At 43.9% G+C, this 25,006-nt stretch overlaps 1 protein-coding gene across 3 annotated transcripts in view; it reads right to left on the bottom strand.

Annotated features, from left to right (window-relative positions):
• The window catches only part of lca5 (lebercilin LCA5), a 171,803-nt gene that overhangs the window by 40,813 nt on the left and 105,984 nt on the right, over positions 1-25,006 (bottom strand). For all 3 annotated transcript variants that reach the window (XM_070885585.1, XM_070885583.1, XM_070885582.1), the window contains exon 7: positions 18,915-19,068. In XM_070885585.1, the coding sequence (XP_070741686.1) occupies positions 18,915-19,068 (154 nt within the window). The remainder of the gene's footprint in view (positions 1-18,914; positions 19,069-25,006) is intronic.

Genomic DNA, 25,006 nt, shown 5'->3' with positions numbered 1-25,006 from the left:
ATATGCTGGCATTTAACTGCTAAATGCAATTACTTGCCTGAAAATAACGCTCATCTAATGAGTGCATTTTAAGGACAATGAAATGCACTGGTTCCCCAGCATTTTGAACAAGCTATCACTTCAGCTCACTGAAGGCTAGACCCCTACTGGATCATCAGTTTCCTAAATGATTTGCAAGAGGCTTAAGAACAGCCATTTTAGTACAGACTTTTGTCCTCCAAACAGAGCCAGGTTCTTTAGAAAAGGAGCATTGCTCACACACATTTGTATGCACCGTCTGTGCTCAGCACATGTAGTTATATTCTGTGCAACATATTTTTAAAAATCTACATTTTTGGAAAAACTGGTTTAGTAAATTGTGATTAAAATTATTTCTAGTACTTTGAAGTATTGCAGTTGCACAATCATTATTTAGATCAGTGAAAACTGCATGTTTCAGCCATTTGCAACGCTCATCAATCCCATGCTCAAACCCAGAAATTGAAGTAGGGCTTTTCCCACAGAGGCTTGCTACCAGCACTTTTCTTTCACATACTATTTTTCCACTCTACCATTTGATAAATAAAAGTGATGGGATTGAATAAAATGTTTATGCGATATTCTCACTTGGACTGCATGTGCAGTCTCTGGACCAACAGGTTTTATTTGCAGTTGTGTTTTTCGCCAAAAAGTAACTTGCTTTGATGTTACACTCTCATTAGTCATGAACATTACCATTTTATTTTCTTCTTTATATTTTTGTCTAATAACTGTATGAGGTTTCTGTTGACCTGATGTCCTGAATTGTGATGCACTGTGGGAGATTCTTCTAGAGTTCGGACGCCCTGGCAGATTTGTGAACATTGCCTGGCAATTACACGATGGTATAATAATATAGACCTGAATAATAGACCAAAATCACCTGTCATCACTATCTGTTGTTTGTTGCAGTACTGCTCAAAGGATTCAAGAACTGTGGCAGAGGAATCTATATTCAATATCGTACAGGAAGCGGCATCTTCAACCTTCAACACAAAAGTAATGCAGATAACCACAACTTGCTTTTTGCCAATGACTGCATGTTACTCACCCACACTAGAGGATATTCAGATGCTATGCGATGGCTTTGCTGTAGCACAAAAGTTTGTCTTAAAAAAGACTGAAGTCATACCCCCTGTGGTTACGATCAATAACTTACCATTTACGGTTACCGTGGTCCCATTCTCCACCTTTGACAGTGACTCCTGGGAAAACACAGGCACCGAAAGACCATGACATCAGAATATCTATCTGCCTGGTCGATTTGAGGCTGTGCAATTTGGCTGCCAAGGCAACTTGTCTATCCGCCTCATTGGATTTCAATGAGATAAAGAAAGACTTGCATTTATATAGCGCCTTTCATGACCACCAGACGTCTCAAAGCGCTTTACAGCCAATGAAGTACATATATGTGATATATTTATCCAGGATCGCGTTCTTCTCCCACCAGCGCACCCACAACTGAGACTCATCGTTGATTCGATGGGAGACTCATTATCATCGTCAGTAAAGAGAATTTGGTGCAATGAAAAGGAATCAAAACCGAACGAGCTGCAAAACGTTTCGGAGCATCTTCAGCAAGTAGGACTGATCCCTGCTGATGCTCCTTGGTCTGACAATATTGCAGTCGATGACTCTTTGATCACTCAAGTGCCCATCACAGCTTTAAGCCGATCGAAGCCGGAATTAAATCATGAAATTAGTGAGGTGAGCGAAAATGTTGAGGATGATGCCTTTGTTCCTGATCCCCCGAATCTAGCAGCCTGTCTCAAAATGTGCTCGGACATTCAACATTATATTCAATGCTCATCTAGTGATGCAAAAATGTTGGCTAGAGTGGCAAAGATTCAAGAAGTAATCACTCGTGATTCAATTTTGAAGATACAATAGTCCAATTAACATTTTTGTTTAACAAAAGCCTTATTAAAGTAAAATATTGGATATCTAAAAAAAATGTCCTTGAAATTACAGGTTCCTCGACTATAAAATAGTCTGGAAATGTTTGCGTGTATAAAAGGAAAGTTCCACTATTATTATAGTCTATATAATGCTGTAATTTTGTTTGGGCCAACAGAATATAACATTAGTCGGACTTGACTGTACATAGCTTCATTAAAAAAAATACTGTAGTCAAGAGACAACAATACTTACTAACATCCATTATAATCATACACGGTAAGGACTTCACCATATGGAATGTTTTCAAATAATACTGCAGCAATTTGGGCAAATTAAAGCTGCAGGATTCCTTTATTATTCTTTACAAATCAAAATATACTCAACAAAAGGACTAGCTTGTACTTTCATGGTGAAATGGACAGTTTCCTGAACTAAATTTAAATAGATTGCCGTGTGCTGATCTCAGCCAGAGTGACTGTAGAGGTGTTACATTTGGCCTTAGTATTCCTGGGTTAGGGAAGTGAATAAAATAATCATCAAGGTTCTCACTCCTAATCACTAGCTGAAGAGCTCCTCTTAAGAGTTGCAATGTGGATTCCGCCCACTAAGGGGCACGACAGACATGATCTTCACTGCGCGGCAAATTCAAGAGAAATGCAGGGAACAGCACCAATTCTTGTATATGGCCTTCTTTGACCTCACAAAGGCCTTCGACACAGTCAACCGTGAGGGATTATGGAGCGTCCTCCTCAAATCCGGCTGCCCACAAAGATTTGTCACCATCCTCTGCCTCCTTCACAATGACATGCAAGCTGTGATCCTGACCAACAGATCCACCACAGACCCAATTCACGTTCGGACTGGGGTCAAGCAAGGCTGTGTCATTGCACCAAGGCTCTTCTCAATCTTCCTTGCTGTAATGCTCCATCGCGCCCTCAGCAAGCTGCCCGCTGGAGTGGAGCTAATCTACAGAACAGACGGGAAACTGTTCAACCTCCGTCGCCTCCAGTCCAGATCCAAGGTCATCCCCATCCTCGGTCATTGAATTACAGTACGCAGATGACGCTTGCGTCTGCGCACACTCGGAGGCTGAAATCCAAGCCATCGTCAACACTTTCACCGAAGCATACGAGAGCATGGACCTTACACGAAACATCCGTAAGACAAAGGTCCTCTACCAACCTGCCCCCGCCACGGACTACTACCCCCCCGATTATCAAAATTCATGACGAGGCCTTGGACAACGTGGACCATTTTCCTCAGGAGCCTACCGTCAACAAGGGCAGACGTTGACGACGAGGTCCAACACCGCCTTCAGTGTGCCAGTGCAGCCTTTAGTCGCTTTCGGAAGAGAGTATTTGAAGACCAGGACCTCAAACCCAGCACCAAGCTCATGGTCTACAGAGCAGTAGTGATACCCACCCTCCGATATGGTTCAGAGTCATGGACTACAGTAGGCACCTTAAAACACTGAAGAAGTACCATCAATGCTGCCTCCCCAAGATCCTGCAAATCTATTAGCAGGATAGGTGCAACAACATCAGTGTTCTCGCTCAGGCCAACATCCCCAGCATCAAAACATTGACCACACTCAATCAGCTCCGTTGGACGGGCCACATTGTCCACATGCCCGATACGAGACTCCCAAAACAAATGCTTTATTCGGAGCTTCGATGTGGCAAGCCCCAGGTGGGCAGAGCAAACGGTTCAAGGACACCCTCAAAGCCTCCTTGAGAAAATGCAACATCCCCACTGACACCTGGGAATCCCTGGCCCAGGACCGCTCAAAGTGGAGGAAAAACATCTGGGAAGGTGCCGAACACCTCGAGTCTCTTTGCCGGGAACAAGCTGAAACCAAGCGTAAACAGTGGAAGCAGCGCACCGCAACCCAAGCACTCCACCCACAGTGCTTGGGTTGCGGTGCGCTCCTTCCACTGTTTCGGCTTGGCTTCAGCTTGTTCCTTCAACCACCGTCTGCCCCACAGAGACTGTAGGTCCCACATTGGACTCATCAGCCACCTGAGAATTAATTTTTAGTATGGAAGCAAGTCATCCTCGACTCCGAGGGACTGCCTAAGAGAGAATCACAATTCAGCAAATTGTGCTAGTAAGTGTATGTACATGGGCATTTGAGGGGACAGGATAAGGCTTAGCTACAAAGTCTCTGCAGTTGAATAGCTTGCTGATACTCACAATCAAGATTCACACATAAATATTGTCCACTTAGGTATGATGCCAGAGGATGGCTGTAGAACTGTACCCTAGCAGTACAACAATGCTTTCAGGAGAAGAAGTGGTGGAGGGTTTGAAGAACACAGCATCGATGGAAGGGAAAAAGGAAAGAGATTGCCTTTTATTTCTGTACAACCTTGTATGGGAGGGACCACAACATGATGAAATTCACCACAATCTGGGATTCAACACAATCACATATACAATTTTGAAAAGGCCAATATCTAAACACAGTCTAATCTTGTCAAACTTGCTTAATTCAGATAATCTGATAATTCACTTCTTTTTAAGCATTGTATTGTTTAATTCAAATTATTGGATAATTAATTCTTTTATGACATCGAAGATCAGGGGATTGCTTAATAACACTCATTTTAACAAATGAAATATCTTTAAAAATATATTGTTAAAGATAAATAAATATCCAGGATAAGCAAGTGCAGACTAAACAATCATGATAACTAGGTCAACAACAACAACTTGTATTCATATAGCGCCTTTAACGTAGTGAAATGGCCCAATGCGCTTCACAGGAGTCTTAGAAACATAGAAATTTACAGCGCAGAAGGAGGCCATTTCAGCCCATCGTGTCCCTGCCGGCCATCAAAGAATCGCATGGCCCTTGGTCAGCAGCCCTGAAGGTTACATATAAACCTATGAACAATGGCGGAAAGGTAAAGAGCACCCAGCCCAATCAGTCCGCCTCACAACTGCGACACCCGTTACACTAAAACATTCTACACTCCGCCCCAACCGGAGCCATGTGATCTCCTGGGAGAGGCAAAAACCAGATAAAAACCCAGGCCAATTTAGGGGAAAAAAATCTTGGAAAATGAGACAAAACATTTGACACTGCGCCACATAAGGAGAAATCAGGGCAGATGACCTAAAGCTTGATCAAAGAGGTAGGTTTTAAGGAGCGTCTTAAAGGAGAGAGAGGCAGAGAGGAAATTGCAGAGCTTAGGGTCTACGCAACAGAAGGCATGGCCACCAATGGTTGAGCGATGGTAGAATTAAAGAAGCGCAGATATCTCGGGGTGGGGGGGGGGGGCGTTGTGGGGCTGGAGGAGATTACAGAGATAGGGAGGGGCAAGGCCGTGGAGGGATTTGAAAATAAGGATGAGAATTTTGAAATTGAGGCGTTGCTTAACTGGGAGCCAACGTACGCCAGTGAGCACGGGTGATGGGTGAACGGGACTTGATGTGAATTCGTACAAGGGCATCCAAGTTTTGGATGACCTCAAGTTTACGTAAGGTAGAACATGGGAGGCCAGCCAGGAATGCATTGGAACAGTCAAGTCTAGAAGTAACAAAGACATGGATGAGGATTTCAGAAGTGGATGAGCTCAGGCAAGGGCGGGCAGGGGCGATGTTACGGAGGTGGTAATAGGCAGCCTTAGTTATGCCACAGATTTGTGGTCAGAAACTCATTTCAGGGTCAAATATGAACAGTGTGGTTCAGCCTCAGACAGATGTTATGGAGAGGGATGGAGTCAGTGGCTAGGTAACGAAGTTTGTGGTGGAGACTGAAAACAAGGATGGTGGGGATCAAGGACTGATTTTTTTGAGAAGGATGATGATGGCAGATTTGAGGGAGAGGGGGATAGTATCCAAGGAGAATCATTAACAATGTCAGCTAATATGGGAGCTAGAAAAGGAAGTAGTGTGATCAGCAGTTTAGTGGGAATAGGGTTGAGGGAGCAGGAAGTGGGTCTCATGGACAAGATGAGCGCAGAGAGGAGATCAGAGGGAAACTGGAGAAAGATGTGAGCTCAGGGCTAGAGCAGAGGAAGTTTGGCCCATGGGCTAGAGGATGGAAGGGAAGTGACAGAGACAGCTGAACGGATGGTCTCAATCTTTAAAACAAAGAAACCCATGAGCTCCTCACACTTGTTGTCGGAGGTGAGGGTGGAGGAGACAGGGCAGAGGGGTTTAAGAAGACGGCTAGCAGTCGAGAATAGAAGCCAGTGTTTATCTTTGCATTCCAGAATGATTTTGGAAAAGTGAGCAATTTGGCAGATGAGAGCAGGACACGATAACGCTTTATGTGGTCCAGTCAGATCTAGCGGTGAATGGCTAAACCAGTTGTCCGCCACATCCACTCAAGTCTGCGTCCCTGGATTTAAGGGAGCAAAGAGGAGTGCCGTACCAAGGGGAATGGTCAGGGTGAGAGAGATTAATTGTTTTAATAGGGACTAGGGCATCAAAAGTGGTCAACAAATCAGGGGCATATCTCACATTAAATAATTCTCTTTTTACTGACAGGAGTAGAATATTTTATTGCTCTTCTGAATATTTGAGATTCGTTCTCGTACTTCCTCAATGCTTTTCTTATCCTATTCTTAACCTCTTCATTTTCTCATATTCTATCTTATTTTTTTATTATTCTTAGAGACCCCTATGCCCTCTTCTTCAATTGTAGTTTGTTTCTAACCTCTTCATTTATCCACGGCATTCCGAAACTCCTTTTGTTTCAAATGGTATAATTTTATTCTCCAACTTTGCAATCTCTTTTTAAAAGCATCCCATATTCGACTCCTTTGCACATGTGCTTTTTCAATCTTTTAGAAGGTGGACCAAGAAAACACTTGCTAAGACAAGGCTACATACAAATAGTTAAGCTGTTTTATTTCACAGAAATTGAACATACAGAGCAATACAAGTGACTGGACTCAGTATAACTTGTCTTTGCTTAATATTACAAAATTGCAAGGGCTTTAGAGTATAAAAACAGGGAAGTTCTGCACAACTGTACAGCGTATTGGTGAGGCCACACCTAGAGTACTGCGTTCAGTTTTGGTCTCCGTATTTAAAGAAGGATATACTTGCATTGGAGGCGGTTCAGAGAAGGTTCACTAGGTTGATTCCGGAGATGAGGGGGTTGACTTATGAAGATAGGTTGAGTAGGTTGGGCCTGTACTCATTGGAGTTCAGAAGGATGAGAGGTGGTCTTATTGAAACATATAAGATAATGAGGGGGCTCAATAGGGTGGATGCAGAGAGGATATTTCCACTCAAAGGGGAAACTAGAAACTAGGGGGCATAGTCTCAGAATAAGGGGCCACCCATTTAAAACTTAGATGAGGAGGAATTTCTTTTCTCAGAGGGTCGTAAATCTATGGAATTCTCTGCCCCAGAGAACTGTGGAACCTGGGTCATTAAGTATATTTAAAGTGGAGATAGACAGATTTTTGAGTGATAAGGGAATAAGGGGTTATGGGGAGCGAGCAGGGAAGTGGAGCTGATTGCAGTGCGAGCAAGTACAGCAGGAGCGGTGAGGTTGGGGGCGAAGGAGCGGCAAGAATTCGTAGAGGGATGTGATCGGGGCCCAGGAGAGGCGAGGGCCCAGGGGCAGCCCACACTGTGATGTGTGCGCGCCCTAGGTCCATGCAGCAGAGCTGGTCTCCAGTCGTCTTGGTTAATCCTTGCCACTGGACCAAGACCTAGCACTGTCAAGTAGGGTGGCTGGTGTGCAACGGCCACCACACGTTAAAAAAATCCACACACAGGCATCTTCCACCCTACAATATGCAGTTCGGGATCTGGAACATTAGGTCATCCCTTTTTGGTGTGGAAGCAAGTTATCCTCGTTTCGAGGGACTGCCTATGATGATGATGGAGCGGAATACATGATCAGATCAGCCATGATACTAAATGGCGGAGCAGGCTCAAGGGGCTAAATGCCCTACTCCTGCTCCTATTTCTTATGTTCTTATGTTCCTCCCAGAGTGTGAGGTAATGCATTTGGGGAGATCTAATAAGGTAAGGTACGGCACTGAAACGAGTAGAGGAACAAAGGGACCTTGGAGTGCAGGTCCACAGCTCCCTAAAGGTAGCAGGCCAGGTAGATAAGGTGGTTAAGAAGGCATATGGAATACTTGCCTTTATTAGTCGAGGTATGGAATACAAGAGCAAGGACGTTATGCTTGAACTGTATAAAACACTGGTTTGGCTGCAGCTGGAGTAGTGTGTGTAGTTCTGGTCACCACATTACAGGAAAGATGTGATTGCATTGGAAAGGGCGCAGAGGAGATTTACAAGAATGTTGCCTGGACTGGAGAATTTTGGCGACAAGGAAAGATTGGAGATGCTGAGTCTGTTTTCTTTGGAACAGAGGAGGCTGAGTGGAGACCTGATTGAGGTGTATACAATTATGAGGGCCTGGATAGAGTGGATAGGAAGGACCTATTTCCCTTAGCAGATGGGGGTCAACAACCAGGGGACATAGATTTAAAGTAATTGGGGGGAGATTTAGAGAAGATATGAGGGGAAATTTCTTCACCCAGAGGGTGGTGGGGTTTGGAACTCACTGCCTGAAAGGGTGGTGAAGGCAGAAACCCTCACATTTAAAAGATACTTGGATGTGCACTTAAAGTGCCATAACCTACAGGGCTACAGACCAAGAGCTGGAAAGTGGCATTAGGCTGGATAGCTCTTGGTCGACCGGTGCGAACACGATGAGCCTCTTTCCGTGCTGTAAATTTCTATGCATCAGTGGATCATCTTGCTTGACCAACAAAGTAACTACCAACAACCCTTCTGCATTCTCCTTCTGAGCCTGGCCACAGCTTGCCCTTACAGTTTTCTTTATTTAAAAAAAAAAGGATCGTTTATGTTTCTAACCCGAGCATCCCATGTTCACGGCCAGAAGTGCGGACCACCCGGAACCAGAGACATCACAATGGGTGGGAGGTGTCTAGCCACTGACTCCATCCCTCTCCACAACTCCTGTCTGAAGCTGAACCAGACTGTTCGCAACCTTGGTGTCATATTTGACCCTGAAATTAGCTTTCGACTGCATATCCACAGCATAACTACGACCGTCTATTTCCACCTCTGTAAATCACCCATCTCCACCCTTGCCTCAGCTCATCCACTACTGAAGCCCTCATACATGCCTTTGTTACCTCTCGACTTGACTATTCCAACACACTCCTGGCTGGTCTCCCACATTTTACCCGACATAAACTAGAGGTGATCCAAAACTTGGGTGCCTGTGTTCTAACTCGCACCAAGTCCCACTCACCCATCACCCCTGTGCTCACTGACCTATATTGGCTTCTGGTTAAGCAATGCCTCGATTTCAAAATTCTCATCCTTATTTTCAAATCCCTCCATGGCCTCGCCCCTCCCTAATCTCCTCCAGCCCCCACCTGCCCCCACCCCCCCACCCTCTAATTCTGCCCTCTTGAGCATCCCTGATTGTAATCACTCAATCACTGGTAGCCGTGCCTTATGTTGCCTAGGCTCCAAGCTCTGGAACTTCCTGCCTAAACCTCTCCACCTCTCTATCCTCCTTCAAAAAGCTCCTTAAAACATACCTCTTTGACCAAGCTTTTGGTCACTTGCACTAATTTCTCCTTATGCGGCCCGGTGTCAAATTTTAAAAATCTCATAATACTCCTGTGAAGCGCCTTGGAATGTTTCATTATGTATATAAATACAAGTTGTTGTTGTTTATTACCGAGATAGATGGTCAGCAATGATCCACTATGTATGGTTAAGATTTCAAAACCTTGCACCAAGTCTAGTTTACATTGTAGTTCAAGCTTGTTAATATTGGAAATCTACTGTTCACGTGCCCATTTGTTGTTCAGTAATTCTGTGCGGCAGTTTATGGTTTAAGTCACAGTCTGATAGAGTGTTTATTCTACTGTCCCCTGAAGCTGAGGAAGATCATGTGACATAACCAGTAAGGCAAAATACAGAGATGAGAGTTTTCTGTCCAGAGCTCCTACAAATTATCTAGATATTTTCAGGTAAAAGCACAGTCCAGTTCTTAGGATGCAAGAGCTTGCCGATGCAAGTGGTCTGAGTTGCTAAATCATAGAAAAATGTTTTTAGTAAAACTTTAAAAATGTACCTAGGTACATCAAATAGCTTCAAGTCCTAAACAATTGTATTTACCCCCTGAGTGGCATAGTATCCTCTCAGGATTATCTCAGAGGCTCTATGGTGGCATCCTTGATGGTCTTTTCTATGACTGGGTGAAGTTAATGATCGAAGACAGGCTCCCATTTTTCATGGAAGTCAGATCCAAAACACAACTGGGGATCATGACCCTGATGGTGCTATATTTTAGGTGTCCAGGCATCCCTGTACTCATTCTTAAATGAAGCAGCTTTCAAAATTACTTATCCAGACATTACCTTAGCAGTGAACCAGTAGTGTTTCCAAGAAAGCACCTTATTTAAAGAGATTCAACTCTATCAGGATGACCCATCTGCTCCTCCTACACCATAAATACATCCATTGAAGGATAGGGATCATATTTGATAGATGAATGAGGCAAAGGCATTCAGTCCTTGCAAAAGTCAGAATGGTACATCAAAAAAACTACAGCTAAATAACAGTTACTTAGTATAATTGTGATTAGACAACAAAGCAATTGTAATCAGGAGGATAGGCATTAACAAAGTCAATTCCCTTAGAGTTTAGGTAATTCCAAATGTACTAAACAGACTGGTTGATCTGTCAGATATACAAAAAAACCAACTCCTGTTTGTTACTATAAATGACCTCAGCTAACAACTTCCAATTTGTCTCCAGAACATAGAGACTTACCAGAAGATGCAGCCTCGGACCTGGGACAACTTGGAAGCATAAGGCGTGCTTCCCCCTCCCCCCCACCCCATCTAAAAGAAAATGGCTGCACCTACCCTGGCATTTCCCCCCCTCCAGTATCCGGCTTGACCTCTATCGTACAGCTATCCAGCCACTTATCTGGGTTGTCGACCACGCCCACTTTGACAAATTTAAAGCTATAAAGCAAAACACCAATACCTGCACATGGATGCTGTATATTTTGCAACACGATTGTGCAAGCAGATTTGAATTTAATCACCATTTTTAAATTTAGGATAGCAGCATAAGTGACAGCCCAGATAAATGGCTGGTGCAGAGCAACGGCCTCCTGTAAAAGAATATGAATAATTGTAATTTTTATTATGGGGAAAGTTTTTTAAAAACATGTCAGCAATGGTCTTAAGATGGTGACACTGCTCTCCCCCTCCAACCAATTTTTATTTAAGCAAAAAGAAATTGCAGCTGGATGCAGTTTTTATATTGTTTTTTATTGCTATATACTTAAGAAAAAAAACACACTGAAATATTAGTCCCCAACAGGTTGGTTATTTTATGATATTTTCAAAAAAAAATGTAAGTGGAAAGACTTCCATTCCTGACCAGGGAGAAAAAAAAGCAAACTCTTCAGTTTGGCACCACAAAGCTCAAGAAGGCTGAAGTTTAACCATCAACCACATGAATTATTTTCAGGTGTGAACGTTTTTGTCTAGTGAAAATAATGATTTAGACAAGGAGTCACAAAAAGTATAATGCTATTTGTCACTGTAATTTAACAAGATTATGAGCATGCAGGTATTATGTAGGTTGCACATGTCAAATAAAACAATAATAGGAATAAACCAACAAGAAATGCAAAATCCACAGACTGCATTCAGATCATTGCATTTTCTGATCAAATTATTTTTTTTTAATGAATGAAACCAAGATGAAGGGCCAAGATAAAAGTCAGCCTACGGGGATGTAAAGGACCACGTACCACTATTTGATCAGGAGCATGGAGTTCAACCAGTGTACCTGTGAAGCGCCTTGGGATGTTCTACTTTGTTAAAGGCATTATATAAATGCAAGTTGTTATTGCCCTGGCCAACATTCTTCCCTGAATCAACAGCCCTAAAAAAAATAAACGATTATTCATTTGTTGTTTGTGGGATCTTTCTGCTCACAAATTGGCTGCTACATTCGTTTACAGAATAATAGTGACGACACTTCAAAAGTAAACCAATGGGTGTAAAGTGTTTTGGAATGTCCTGAGAACGTGATAAGGTACTATATAAATGCAATTCCTTACTTCAAAATGAGAACTATAGGTGGAGCCAAATAAAGAGAGGTGCTCGTTGTTGTTTACAGTTACAAGAAGCATGAACTTGTATGACTTTGAAGAACTGAAAGGAACTACACTCACTATCTCAAAGGGCAAGGAGAAGATCAAGTTGTAGAGATTCAAGCACCATTCTGCAAGATCTTAGCTATGGATGAGGAAGGAAATTTGGTATATCTGAGTTTATCCAATCAGAAAGAACATAAAATCCCCCAATGCAGCATCCAATTAGTTCTTAAATGATACCAGGGTTCTCATCTCTGCTACTCTATCTGGAAATCCATTCCATGTATTGAACGCTCTTTGTGTGAAGAACTTACCATTAGTCCCAAATGTATCCTTTACTAGTTTTAACCATGTTCCTACTCTCACAATTTAATTTTACAGATTTACCTTTACATAAGATGTTCTATAAATATATTGAGAATAAGAGGGTAACTAAAGAAAGGGTAGGGCTTATTAGAGACCATGAGGGAAATCTTTGTGTGGAGGCGGAAGATGTTGGTAAGGTTCTTAACGAATACTTTGCATCTGTTTTCACAAAGGAAAGGGGCAATGCAGATATTGCTATCGAGGAGGAGTGTGATATTCTGGATGAAATAAATATAGTGAGAGGAAGTATTAAGGGGTTTAGCAGCTTTGAAAGTAGATAAGTTCCCAGGCCCGGATGAAATGCATCCCAGGCTGTTGAGCGAAGTAAAAGAGGATATAGCAGAGGCCTTGACCATCATTTTCCAGTCCTCTTTGGATCTGGGCATGGTGCTGGAGGATTGGAGGACTGCTAATGTAGTACCTTTGTTTAAAAAGGAAGAAAGGGATAGGCCGAGTAATTACAGACCTGTCAGCCTAAGGTCAGAGGTGGGAAAATTATTGGAAAAAATCCTGAAAGACAGGATAAATCTACATTTGGAAAGGCAAGGATTAATTAGGGACAGTCAGCGCGGATTTGTTAAGGGAAGATCATGTTTGACTAACCTGATTGAATTTTTTGAGAAGGTAACCAAGAGAGTTGATGAGGGTAGTGCGTACGATGTAATGTATATGGACTTCATGCAAAGCTTTTGATAAGGTCCTACATGATAGACTGGTCATGAAGGTTAAAGCCCATGGGATCCAGGACAAAGTGGCAAGTTGGATCCAAAATTGGCTCGGAGGTAGGAAGCAAAGGGTAATGATTGATGGATGTTTTTGTGACTGGAAGGATGTTTCCAGTGGGGTTCCACAGGACTCAGTACTGGGTCCCTTGCTTTTTGTGGTATATATCAACGATTTAGATTTGAATATAGGGAGTATGATTAAGAAGTTTGCAGATTACACTAAAATTGGCTGTGAGTTGATAATGAAGGGGAAAGTCATGAGTTGCAGGAGGATATCAATCTACTGGTCAGCAGGGCAGAACAGTGGCAAACGGAATTTAATTCAGAGAAGTGTGAGGTGATGTACTTTGGAAGGGCTAATAAGGAAAGGGTATACACATTAAGTAGTAGGCCACTTAGTGTAGATGAACAAAGGGACCTTGGAGTGCTTGTCCACAGATCCCTGAAAGTAGCAGGCCAGGTGGATAAGGTGGTTAAGAAGGCATACAGAATTCTTGCCCTTATTGGCCGAGACATAGAATATAATAGACATAGAACAGACATTGATGTGATTGGCATCACGGAGACATGGCTCCAGGGTGACCAAGGCTGGGAATTCAACATCCAAGGGTATTCAGCATTTAGGAAGGATAGACAGAAAGGAAAAGGCGGTGGGGTGGCGTTGCTGGTTAAAGAAGAAATCAATGCAATTGTAAGGAAGGACATTAGCCTGGATGATGTGGAATCGGAATGGGTGGAGCTGCGGAATTCCAAAGGGCAGAAAACGCTAGTGGGAGTTGTGTACAGACCACCAAATAGTAGTAGTGAGATTGGGGACAGCATCAAACAAGAAATAAGGGATGTGTGCAATAAAGGTACAGCAGTAATCATGGGCGACTTTAATCTACATATAGATTGGGCTAACCTAACTAGTAGCAATGCGGTGGAGGAGGATTTCCTGAAGTGTATTAGGGATGGTTTTCTAGACCAATATGTCGAGGAACCAACCAGGGAGCTGGCCATCCTAGACTGGGTGATGTGTAATGAGAAGGGGCTAATTAGCAATCTTGTTGTGCGAGGCCCCTTGGGGAAAAGTGACCATAATATGGTAGAATTCTTTATTAAGATGGAGAGTGACACAGTTAATTCGGAAACTAGGGTCCTGAACTTAAGTAAAGGTAACTTCGACGGTATGAGGTGTGAATTGGCTAGAATAGACTGGCAGAGGATACTTAAAGGGTTGACGGTGGATAAGCAATGGCAAACATTTAAAGATCACATGGATGAACTTCAGCAATTGTACATCCCTGTCTGGAGTAAAAATAAAACTGGGAAGGTGGCTCAATCATGGCTAACAAGGGAAATTAAGGATAGTGTTAAAACCAAGGAAGAGGCATATAAATTGGCTAGAAAAAGCAACAAACCTGAGGACTGGGAGAAATTTAAAATTCAACAGAGGAGGACTAAGGGTTTAATTAAGAAGGGGAAAATAGAGTACGAGAGGAAGCTTGCAGGGAACATAAAAACTGACTGCAAAAGCTTCTATAAATATGTGAACACAAAAAGATTAGTAAAGACAAACGTAGGTCTCTTGCAGTCGGATTCAGGTGAATTCATAATGGGGAACAAAGAAATGGCAGACCAATTGAACCAATACTTTAGTTCTGTCTTCACAAAGGAAGATACAAATAACCTTCCGAATGTACTAGGGGACAGTGGGTCTAGTGAGAATGAGGAACTGAAAGATATTCTTATTAGGCGGGAAATTGTGTTAGGGAAATTGATGGGATTAAAGGCCGATAAATCCCCGGGTCCTGATAGTCTGCATCCCAGAATACTTAAGGAAGTGGCCCTAGAAATAGTGGATGCATTGGTGATCATTTTCCAACGATCTATCGACTCTGGATCAGTTCCTATGGACTGGAGGGTAGCTAATGTAACGGCACTTTTTAAAACAGGAGGGAGAGAGAAAGCGGGTAATTGTCGACTGGTTAGCCTGACATCAGTAGTGGGGAAAATGTTGGAATCAATTATTAAAGATGAAATAGCAGCCCATTTGGAAAGCAGTGACAGGATCGGACCGAGTCAGCATGGATTTATGAAAGGGAAATCATGCTTGATGAATCTTCTGGAATTTTTTGAGGATGTAACAAGTAGAGTGGACAAGGGAGAACCAGTTGATGTGGTGTACTTGGACTTTCAAAAGGCTTTTGACAAGGTCCCGCACAAGAGATTGATGTACAAAATCAAAGCGCATGGTATTGAGGGTAATGTACTGACATGGATAGAGAACTGGTTGGCAGACATGAGGCAGAGAGTCGGGATAAACGGGTCCTTTTCAGAATGGCAGGCAGTTACTAGTCGGGTGCCGCAGGGCTTAGTGATGGGACCCCTGCTCTTTACAATATACATTAATGATTTGGATGAAGGAATTGAGTGTAATATCTCCAAGTTTGCAGATGACACTAAACTGAGTGGCGGTGTGAGCTGTGAGGAGGACGCTAAGAGGCTGCAGGGTGACTTGGACAGATTAGGTGAATGGGAAAATACATGGCAGATGCAGTATAATGTGGATAAATGTGAGGTTATCCATTTTGGGGGCAAAAACACGAAGGCAGAATATTATATGAATGGCGGCAGACTAGGAAAAGGGGAGGTGCAACGAGTCCTGCTTGTCATGGTTCATCAGTCACTGAAAGTGGGCACACAGGTACAGCAGGTGGTGAAGAAGGCAAATGGTATGTTGGCCTTCATAGCTAGGGGATTTGAATATAGGAGCAGGGAGGTCTTACTGCAGTTGTACAGGGCCTTAGTGAGGCCTCACCTGGAATATTGTGTTCAGTTTTGGTCTCCTAATCTGAGGAAGGACGTTCTTGCTATTGAAGGAGTGCAGCGAAAATTCACCAGACTGATTCCAGGGATGGCTGGGCTGTCATATGAGGAGAGACTGGATCAACTGGGCCTTTATTCACTGGCGTTTAGAAGGATGAGAGGGGATCTCATAGAAACATATAAGATGCTGACGTGACTGGACAGGTTAGATGCGGGTAGAATGTTCTCGATGTTGGGGAAGTCCAGAACCAGGGACATAGTTTTAGGATAAGGGGTAGGCCATTTAGGATTGAGACGAGGAGAAACTTCTTCACTCAGAGTTGTTGACCTGTGGAATTCCCTGCCGCAGAGAGTTGTTGATGCCAGTTCATTGGATATATTCAAGAGGGAGTTAGATATGGCCCTTACGGGGATCAAGGGGTATGGAGAGAAAGCAGGAAAGGGGTACTGAAGGAATGATCAGCCATGATGTTATTGAATGGCAGTGCAGGCTCGAAGGGCCGAATGGCCTACTCCTGCACCTATTTTCTATGTTTCTGTGTTTCTATAAGAGCAGGGAGGTTATGCTTAAATTGTATAATACTTTGGTTCGGCCACAGTTGGAATACTGCGTGCAGTTCTGGTTGCCATATTATAGGAAGAACGTGATTGCACTAGAGAGGCTGCAGAGGAGATTTACTAGGATGCTGCCTGGAATGGAGAATCTTAGTTATGAGGACAGATTGGATAGGCTGGGTTTGTTCTCATTGGAACAGAGGAGGTTGAGACACCTCATTGATGTGTAGAAAATATTGAGGGGCCTGGACATAGTGAATAGTAAGGGTCTATTTCCATTGGTGGAGGGATTTATTACGAGGGGGCATAGTTTTAAGGTGGTTGGTGGAAGGTTAAGAGGGGATTTGAGGGGGGGCTTCTTTACGCAGAGGGTTGTGGGGATCTGGAACTCGCTGCCTGGAAGAATGGTGGATGCAGAAACCCTCACCACTTTTAAGAGATGGTTGGATGGGAACTTAAAGTGCTGTAACCTGCAGGGTTACGGACCTAGGTGGTAATTGGGATTAGACTGGATGACCTTTGTTGGACGGCACAGATATAATGGTAAGTACTGCAGGGAATCGAATACTGCCAGGGTAATCTCCTGGACTAGTTTCGATCGCATGGATGGGTCGGAGAGGAATTTTCCCAGGTTTTTTCTCCCTAAATTGGCCTGGGTTTTTATCTGGTTTTTGCCTCTCCCAAGAGATCACATGCTCCGGTTGGGGGTGGAGTGTAGAATGTTTCAGTATAAGGGGTATCACAGTTGTGTGAGGCTGACTGATTGGGCTGGGTGCTCTTTGCCTTTCCGTCATTGATCATAGGTTTATATGTGACCTTTAGGGCTGCTGACCAAGGGCCGTGCGGCTCTTTGTTGGCCGGCGTGGACGCGATGGGCCGAAATGACCTCCTTCTGCGCTGTAAATTTCTATACTGTTTACGACCTTGGATATTACTATAAAATCATCTCTCAGGTACTATACCTCCTTTCAAGACTGAAAAGCCCAAGTTTCTCCAGTCTTTCAATGTAGCTTAGATCTTGAACACTAGGGGTCAGGCACCAGGTTCTCCTCTGCGCGGTCTCCAATGCCTGTGTCTCCTTTATGTGTTCATGATCAGAACTGGTCCCAGTAACCAAGGTATGATCTGATCAGAGAATTATGCAGTTTGATTATGACTTTCTCTGGCTTGTATTCTACTGTTTGGCTACAAAATTAAAGAGGTGACTGGAGGTTGTGTGACCAGTGATCTGAATGAAGTAGAGTGGAATTATCAACAAAAGAGTAAATCTGCTGATGAATGGAAGTGATCACTGATGAGAAGAAACTGAGTGGAAGAGGGGACAGAGCCCTGGAAAATCCTAGTTAACATAGAAAGAATCAAAGGATGAGACATTAGCTAAAGCATAGACAGAACAATGCAAGAGGAAACAGGATAGCCTTGAACATGATATTGCCAAGAGATCATATGGTAACCTGTTTAGAAATGCACCGAGCCAGACAATGTCTAAGGCTTTGGAGATGTCCAACACAATGTAAGATGATCCATGAAAATGTAAAAGAACAAAGCTCGAGAGGTACAATTAGACATATTATCATTAGTGGAATAGCCATGCTGAAAACCATAGTCAAATATGCATTGTCAGAAATTTCAAGACAATGGATAATTTGAGGGCCAGTTGCACCTTCCTTGAACTTTACCAAATATAGAAGTAACAAAAATACTTATTTTTCAATAATAGTTTAAGAACAAATAGGTAGTTTGAAAGGCAAGATTGGATTACCTTTCTTAATAATAGGGTGATCATGAACAAATTTCTAAGAAAGAAAGATAGCGTGGACTGAAATACCGAAGAAATGGCACAGCACAGGGATGAATTTAGAAGTGCGTATTTGAAGGATTATGGTGGAATACCACTGGGATCAAAGAATAGATGATACAATCAATCGGGCAGGGATAAAAACATAATATCGGCCATAATGGTACAATAGAATTAATGTACAATGCAGGAGGTTCTTTACAAGTATAATCAGGATTAGAGTTAGAGAAGAAAAGTGAGCTAAAAACCTAAGCCTTTTCTTTATGAGAGCTAGCAACTGCATCATCAACACAGAGGAGGAATGGAAAAGATGATTCACAGAAGTTAATAGACAACATTGGGAAAGGAGCAGATTAAGCAGCTGGAAAAACAGGATTACTCGTTGAGTTTGAGAGACGTCATCTATTGCAACATTATGGTGGTGTTTTACTAGGGATACTGTGAATTAAATTCTAAAATTATAGATGAGAGAGTTAGCAGAAAACAGGAAACCAATATACAATAATGTTTTTATTGAATGCTGGTCACTAGCTAAATATTACGTGTCTCCTCCATTTATTTTGCTGTGAGAGCATCAATAAAATAACTTTTATACTCTTACTTTCTCTCAGCTTCTGTGCTTTTAACTCCAACCTGTGCTGTTCGTGTTCTCGTTTGACCTTTTCTTCATATTCTTGCTCACGTTCTTGTAGTTCCTTCTCTCGTCTCGGACGATCCGTCCATTCCAGAGTCTCCGTATCATGATGCTCTGGTGTCTGTAAGAAATTTGCCATAACACGTATTATTTGTAATATTCAAAATCCATGGGGTGGTACAGTGTACTAATTTATGTTCCAATGAGTGACTGGATAAAGGTTTGTGCTTAGTCCCCAATTTCACCTCTGCTGCTGAGGGAAGCAGTGTCCAATCAGTTTCCGTCAGATTGCGAGAAGAGTTAAAAAATAGACTGCTGACCACCAGGCCACTCTCACATTTCATAGAAACCTGATCAAGTGCGAGATTGGCAGGACCTTGGATAAAATACATACAGAAAACTAATAATCCTCAGTGCCACACCAGTAATATTGTGATGGTAATGAAGAACAACTAATAATTCAACAGCTTGTAATGATCACATCTATAGCTATAATAGCATTTGAATTGAATATAGAATCAATGTTATCTGCCTGCATACGAATTATCATTATAATCAGTTTCTGACATTTAAAAGAACTACCATCTAATCTTGCCCCTAATACGATTCTAGTTCAATGACATGCTTTTGAATAGCAATCACCAATGTTCAGATTGAAGCTATCCTCTAGACAGTATACGTTTTTCAAGGAAGTACATACACTTTTATTCATTTTAGGGGAAATTTTGCTTTGTACTGATTTAATTTTGCCTTTTCTACTATATAGAATAGAACTTCCACTATATAGAATGCTTGCCACAATTTTTTCCTCAGCCTCGAGAAGCTGAGTATTATATATGCCATGAATGAAATTGATACAATCACATTCCATTTAAAGAGCTATCATTTCTCAGCTCAGTTCAAAATACACAAAAATTAGTTATATTGATGAATATTCAATCTACAATAAATGCCTTCTTATGACTTTCTACTAAGTTAGAGGAATGAACCAGTGTGCAGCATTGGTACATTAATGGGGACAATTTCAGTATTATGCATTTGGGTCGTGGAAACTCCAGACATGTGAATACAATGCTGGGGTACTAGCTAAAGGTTACGCAAGAGCAGAGGGACCTGGGAGGCATAGCTGATAAGTAATAAAAGGTCCACAAGCAGTGTGACAAGGCATTGGGAAGGTAAATTAGGTTTTAGGTTGTACTGCTAAGAACACTATACATACAAAAACAGAAACTGCACACCTCTAGTTCAACAACATGTATTTATATAGTGTATTTGATGCAGAAAAACATTCCAAGGAGCTCACAGAAACATAGTTAAAGAAATGAATGCAGAGCCCAAGAAAGGGAGATTTGAAGGGGTGGCCAAAAGCTTGATCAAAGAGATGGGTTTTAAAGGAGCAGGGGGTGGTGGAGAGGTAGTTAGGGAGGGAATGCTAGAATGTGAGCCCTAAGCAGCTGAAGGCATGACTGTCATGGTGGGTGTAAAGTCCTTACTCTACAGTATGAAACCACACGAGGCACATTCTGGGGACAAGGTCACTCTGTGACCTTAACTCTTTATGCACAGGACTCCAAAGACGATGACCCTGCGTGGGACCTCCCTTTTTATACCTGAGAGATCAGGTAAGGAGTGTCTCCCACAAGTTCACCCCTTGTGGTCAAGGTGTGCATCTAGGTTGAGTGCATACAGTAATACAGTGGTGTTATATTGTGGTTACATACATGACGTCACCTCCCCCCAAAAGTCTTATTGGGATTATAGGTTTAGCCTTTCAGGTGGTCTACGCTCCCTCGTGGAGCGCCGCAGTTGGGGCTCTGGTTGTTGAGCACTGACATGAGTCTCTGTCACCTGTGGTGATTCCGGCCTGTCCGGGCTGACCGCAGGGACTGTGCATTCTCCTGATTGCTCTTGTTGCTCGTTCACTGGCGGTGACGTGAGCTCCATCTAATGGTCTTCTTCAGATTCCTCCGTGTCGATGCTGAACCTTTATTTTACTTGGTCCAGATGCTTACGGCATATCTGACCATTGTTGAGTTTTACCACGATGACCCTATTTTCCCCTCTTTGTCAATTACAGTGCCCTCAAGCCATTTGGGCCCCATAGCGTGATTGAGGACGAATACAGGATAATTTATTTCTATACATCTCCCCCTCGAATTACAGTCATGGTACTCGTTTTGTGGCTTGCGCTTGCCCTCAACTATGTCGGTCAGGACTGGGTGAATGAGGGACAACCGAGTTTTGAGTGTTCGTTTCATTAGTAGCTCTGCGGGCGGGACCCCCGTGAGCAAGTGCGGTCGGGATCTATAGGCCACCAGGAGATGCGATAGGCGGCATTGTAGGGAGGGTCCTTGAATCCTGAGCATACATTGCTTAATGATTTGGACCGCACGTTCCGCCTGGCCATTGGAGGCTGGCTTGAACGGCGCAGTCCTGACGTGGTTGATGCCATTGCACGACATAAACTCTCGGAATTCGTAGCTTGTGAAACCTGGGCCATTATCACTAAACAGGGCGTCCGGCAAGCCATGGGTTGCAAAGATCGCACGTAGGCTTTCTACGGTGGTGGATGACGTGCATGAATTCAGAATGATGCACTCGATCCATTTCGAGTACGCATATACCACAATAAGGAACATCTTTCCCATGAACGGGTCCGCGTAGTCAACATGACTGTGTGACCATGGCCTGGTGGGCCAGGGCCACGGGCTGAGCGGGGCCTCCCTGGGGGCATTACCCAGCTGGGCACACGTCGTGCACCTGCGAACAATGTTCCAGGTCTGAATCAATTCCAGGCCACCAAACGTGTGACCAGGCAATGGCCTTCATCAGCACAATGCCTGGGTGCTCGCTGTGGAGTTCCCTGATGAATGCCTCCCTGCCCTTCTGGGGCATAACTACCCAGCTGCCCCATAGTAGGCAGTCGGCTTTGATGGAGAGCTCATCCATCCGTCTGTGGAATGGTCTGACCTCCTCAGGGCATGCTCCGTGTGCGGGCGCCCAATCCCCAGTCAGGACACATTTCTTAATCAGGGATAGGAGGGGATTTCTGTTTGTCCAGATTTTGATTTGGTGGGCTGTGATGGAGGAGCCTGCGCTGTCAAAGACATCAACAGCCATGACCATCTCAGCGCTTTGCTCCGCTGCGCCCTCAGTGGTGGCCAGTGGAAGCCTGCTGAGCGCGTCAGCACAATTTTCAGTGCCGGGCCGGTGCTGGATGGAGTAGTCATAAGCAGCCAGCGTGAGAGCCCATCGCTGTATGTGAGCTGATGCGTTTACATTGATGGCCTTGCTGTCTGACAACAGGGATGTTAATGGCTTGTGGACCGTCTCTAATTCAAACTTCCTACCAAAGAGATACTGATGCATTTTTTTTACACCATAGACACATGCAAGCGCTTCCTTCCCGACCATCCCAAATCCCTGTTCTGCTTGAGCGCGCGACCTGGAGGCATAAGCCACAGGTTGTAGTTGACCCTCAGCATTGCCCTGCTGCAACACGCATCCAACCCCATAGGACGATAAATCACGTCAGAACCAATTTTTTTACAGTGGTCGTACAGGGTCAACAACTTGTTTGAACAAAGTAGGTTTCGCGCCCGATCAAAAGCCCGTTCCTGACAGTGCCCCAAAGCCAATCGCAACCCTTACGCAGGAGCACGTGTAGCGGCTCCAACAACGTGCTCAAGTTCAGCAGAAAGTTCACGAAATAGTTTAAGAGTCCCAGGAATGAACGCAACTCCGATATGTTGCAGGGCCTGGGTGCTCGTCAAATCGCGTCTGTTTTGGATTCGGTGGGCCAAATCCCATCTGCAGCAACCCTCCTACCCAGAAACTCAACCTCAGGAGCTAAGAACACACATTTAGACTTCTTGAGTCGCAGGCCGACACGGTCCAGTCGGTGTAGCACCTCCTCCAGGTTGTGGAGGTGCTCCTCGGTGTCTCGACCAGTGATGAGGATGTTGTCCTGGAATACGATCGTTCCAGGAATGGATTTAAACAGGCTTTCCATGTTTCGTTGAAAAATCGCAGCCGTTGATCGAATGCCAAATGGGCACCTGTTATAAACGAACAGTCCCTTGTGCATGGTGATGGTGGTCAGTGGTTTAGATTCGTCGGCCAGTTCCTGGGTCATATAGGCTGAAGTGAGATCCAACTTGGTGAACAGCTTACCGCCTGCCAGCCATGGCGAAGAGGTCCGCTACGAAGTCCGGTATGCTCTGTCCTTCACGGCGCCGGTGGGTGTAGAATCTGTGTCGGGCCATATGTATGCTACTCGCCGGTTTGAGGTGCTCCCCGATCAATTTGCTAAGTTCTTCAAAGGTTTTGTCCACCGGCTTTTCGGGTGTTAGTAACTCCTTCATGAGCGCGTAAGTCTTTGGTCCGCAGCTGGTCAAAAGATGAGCCCTTCACTTGTCGGCCGTTGCATCCCCCAGCCATTCTTTCGTAACGAAGCTTTGCTGAAGCCTCTCGACAAAATCGTCCCAGTCTTCCCCAACACAGTACCGTTCCTCTGTGCTACCAGTGGCCATTCTCGTGGGTCGTAAATTCCCGTTTCTCTTCGTCAATGTAAAGTCCTTACTCCACAGTATGAAACCACACGAGGCACATTCTGGGGACAAGGTCACTCTGTGACCGTAACTCTTTATTCACAGGACTCCAAAGACGATGACCCTGCGTGGGACCTCCCTTTTTATACCTGTGTGATCAGGTAAGGAGTGTCTCCCACAAGTTCACCCCTTGTGGTCAAGGTGTGCATCTAGGTTGAGTGTATACAGTAATACAGTGGCGTTACATTGTGGTTACATACATGACAGTGGGAGAAAGGGAGGGGGTTGCACAAAAAGACAGTCAGAGGAAACGGGGAGAGGGTGGTATTGTAGGACTGGAGGAGGCTACAGATAAAGGGAAAGGCAAGACTATGAAGAGATTCAGAGGATGAGAATATTAAAATGGAGGTGTTGGGAGATCAGAAGCCAATGTAAGACAGCAAGGACAGGAGTGATTGGTGAGTGAGATTTGGTGCAGGATAGGGTATGAACAGCAGAGTTTTGGATGAGCTAAAATTTACACAGCATGGTGGATGGTGGGTGGCCAATCGAGAATTGAAAGAGTCAGGTCTGGAGGTGAGAAAGGCTTAGATGAAAATTTCAGGGGCAGATGGGCTGAGGTAAGGGTAGAGGTAGGCAGTGTTGCAGAAATAAAATTAGGCTGTCTTTGTAAGGGAAGGTCAACAATCAGGAGGATATAGGGTTGGAAACTCAGCAAAGGGTCGAATAGGATACTGAGGTTGCGGACAATCTTCTTTAGCCTGAGATAGCGGCTGGGGCTGGGGATGGGGATGGAATCGGTGGCAAGGATAAGAGTTTGTGGTGAGGGCCAAAGACGACGGCTTATGTCTTCTCAATGTTTAAATGGTGTGTTGGGGTAAAAAGAAGACTTTGCTTCCTCAAGGTGGACTCCCTGATATAAGCAATTGACACCTGCCCTTCGACACAGCGATCACGGAATCACTCAGACAAAACCTCGGTTTATTCGAACATGCTCGAGAAGGTTCCGATGAACACTTCCCAGAACAAGTTTGTAATGACAGTTATACATTTCCTGCGGTGTGCGACCCTCCTACAAAACCATCGATTGGCCTACTGCTCAGACTGGCTGTGAGTGGTTCTTCCCCACCTGTCCATTTCTCATCACATGTCACCCTTCTGGAATGTGTTCAACTTTGCCTCAGTTCCTCATGACGTGTGAATCGACCTTGCTTCCCAGGGTTTGCTATTTTTCTAGACTGTTGACTCTCCATGAATGCCCTTGCTATTCAGTACTGAGTGTATGTTTTCATCTTCTATCAGTCTGTGCTAAGGGTCAATGCAGTGTTGGCTACTTATGATGGTTCATTAATCATCAAGCTTTGCAACATAGCAAGCTTTGCTGCTTCCCCTTCTTAAAACCCATTCAAGCAAGTGTATAAGCGTGCTTTACATACATAAGCCCTACAATTGCTATAAAGACAGAGGAACTCCCGATTCCTCAGAACCTCCTAATACTGATAAGCCCTA

Source organism: Pristiophorus japonicus, chromosome 7 (genome assembly GCF_044704955.1).
Source record: "Pristiophorus japonicus isolate sPriJap1 chromosome 7, sPriJap1.hap1, whole genome shotgun sequence".
In the NCBI taxonomy this organism is placed as follows: domain Eukaryota; kingdom Metazoa; phylum Chordata; class Chondrichthyes; family Pristiophoridae; genus Pristiophorus; species Pristiophorus japonicus.
The sequence above is the reverse complement of the archived record's forward strand: the minus strand, read 5'-3'. Positions and strand labels throughout refer to the sequence as shown.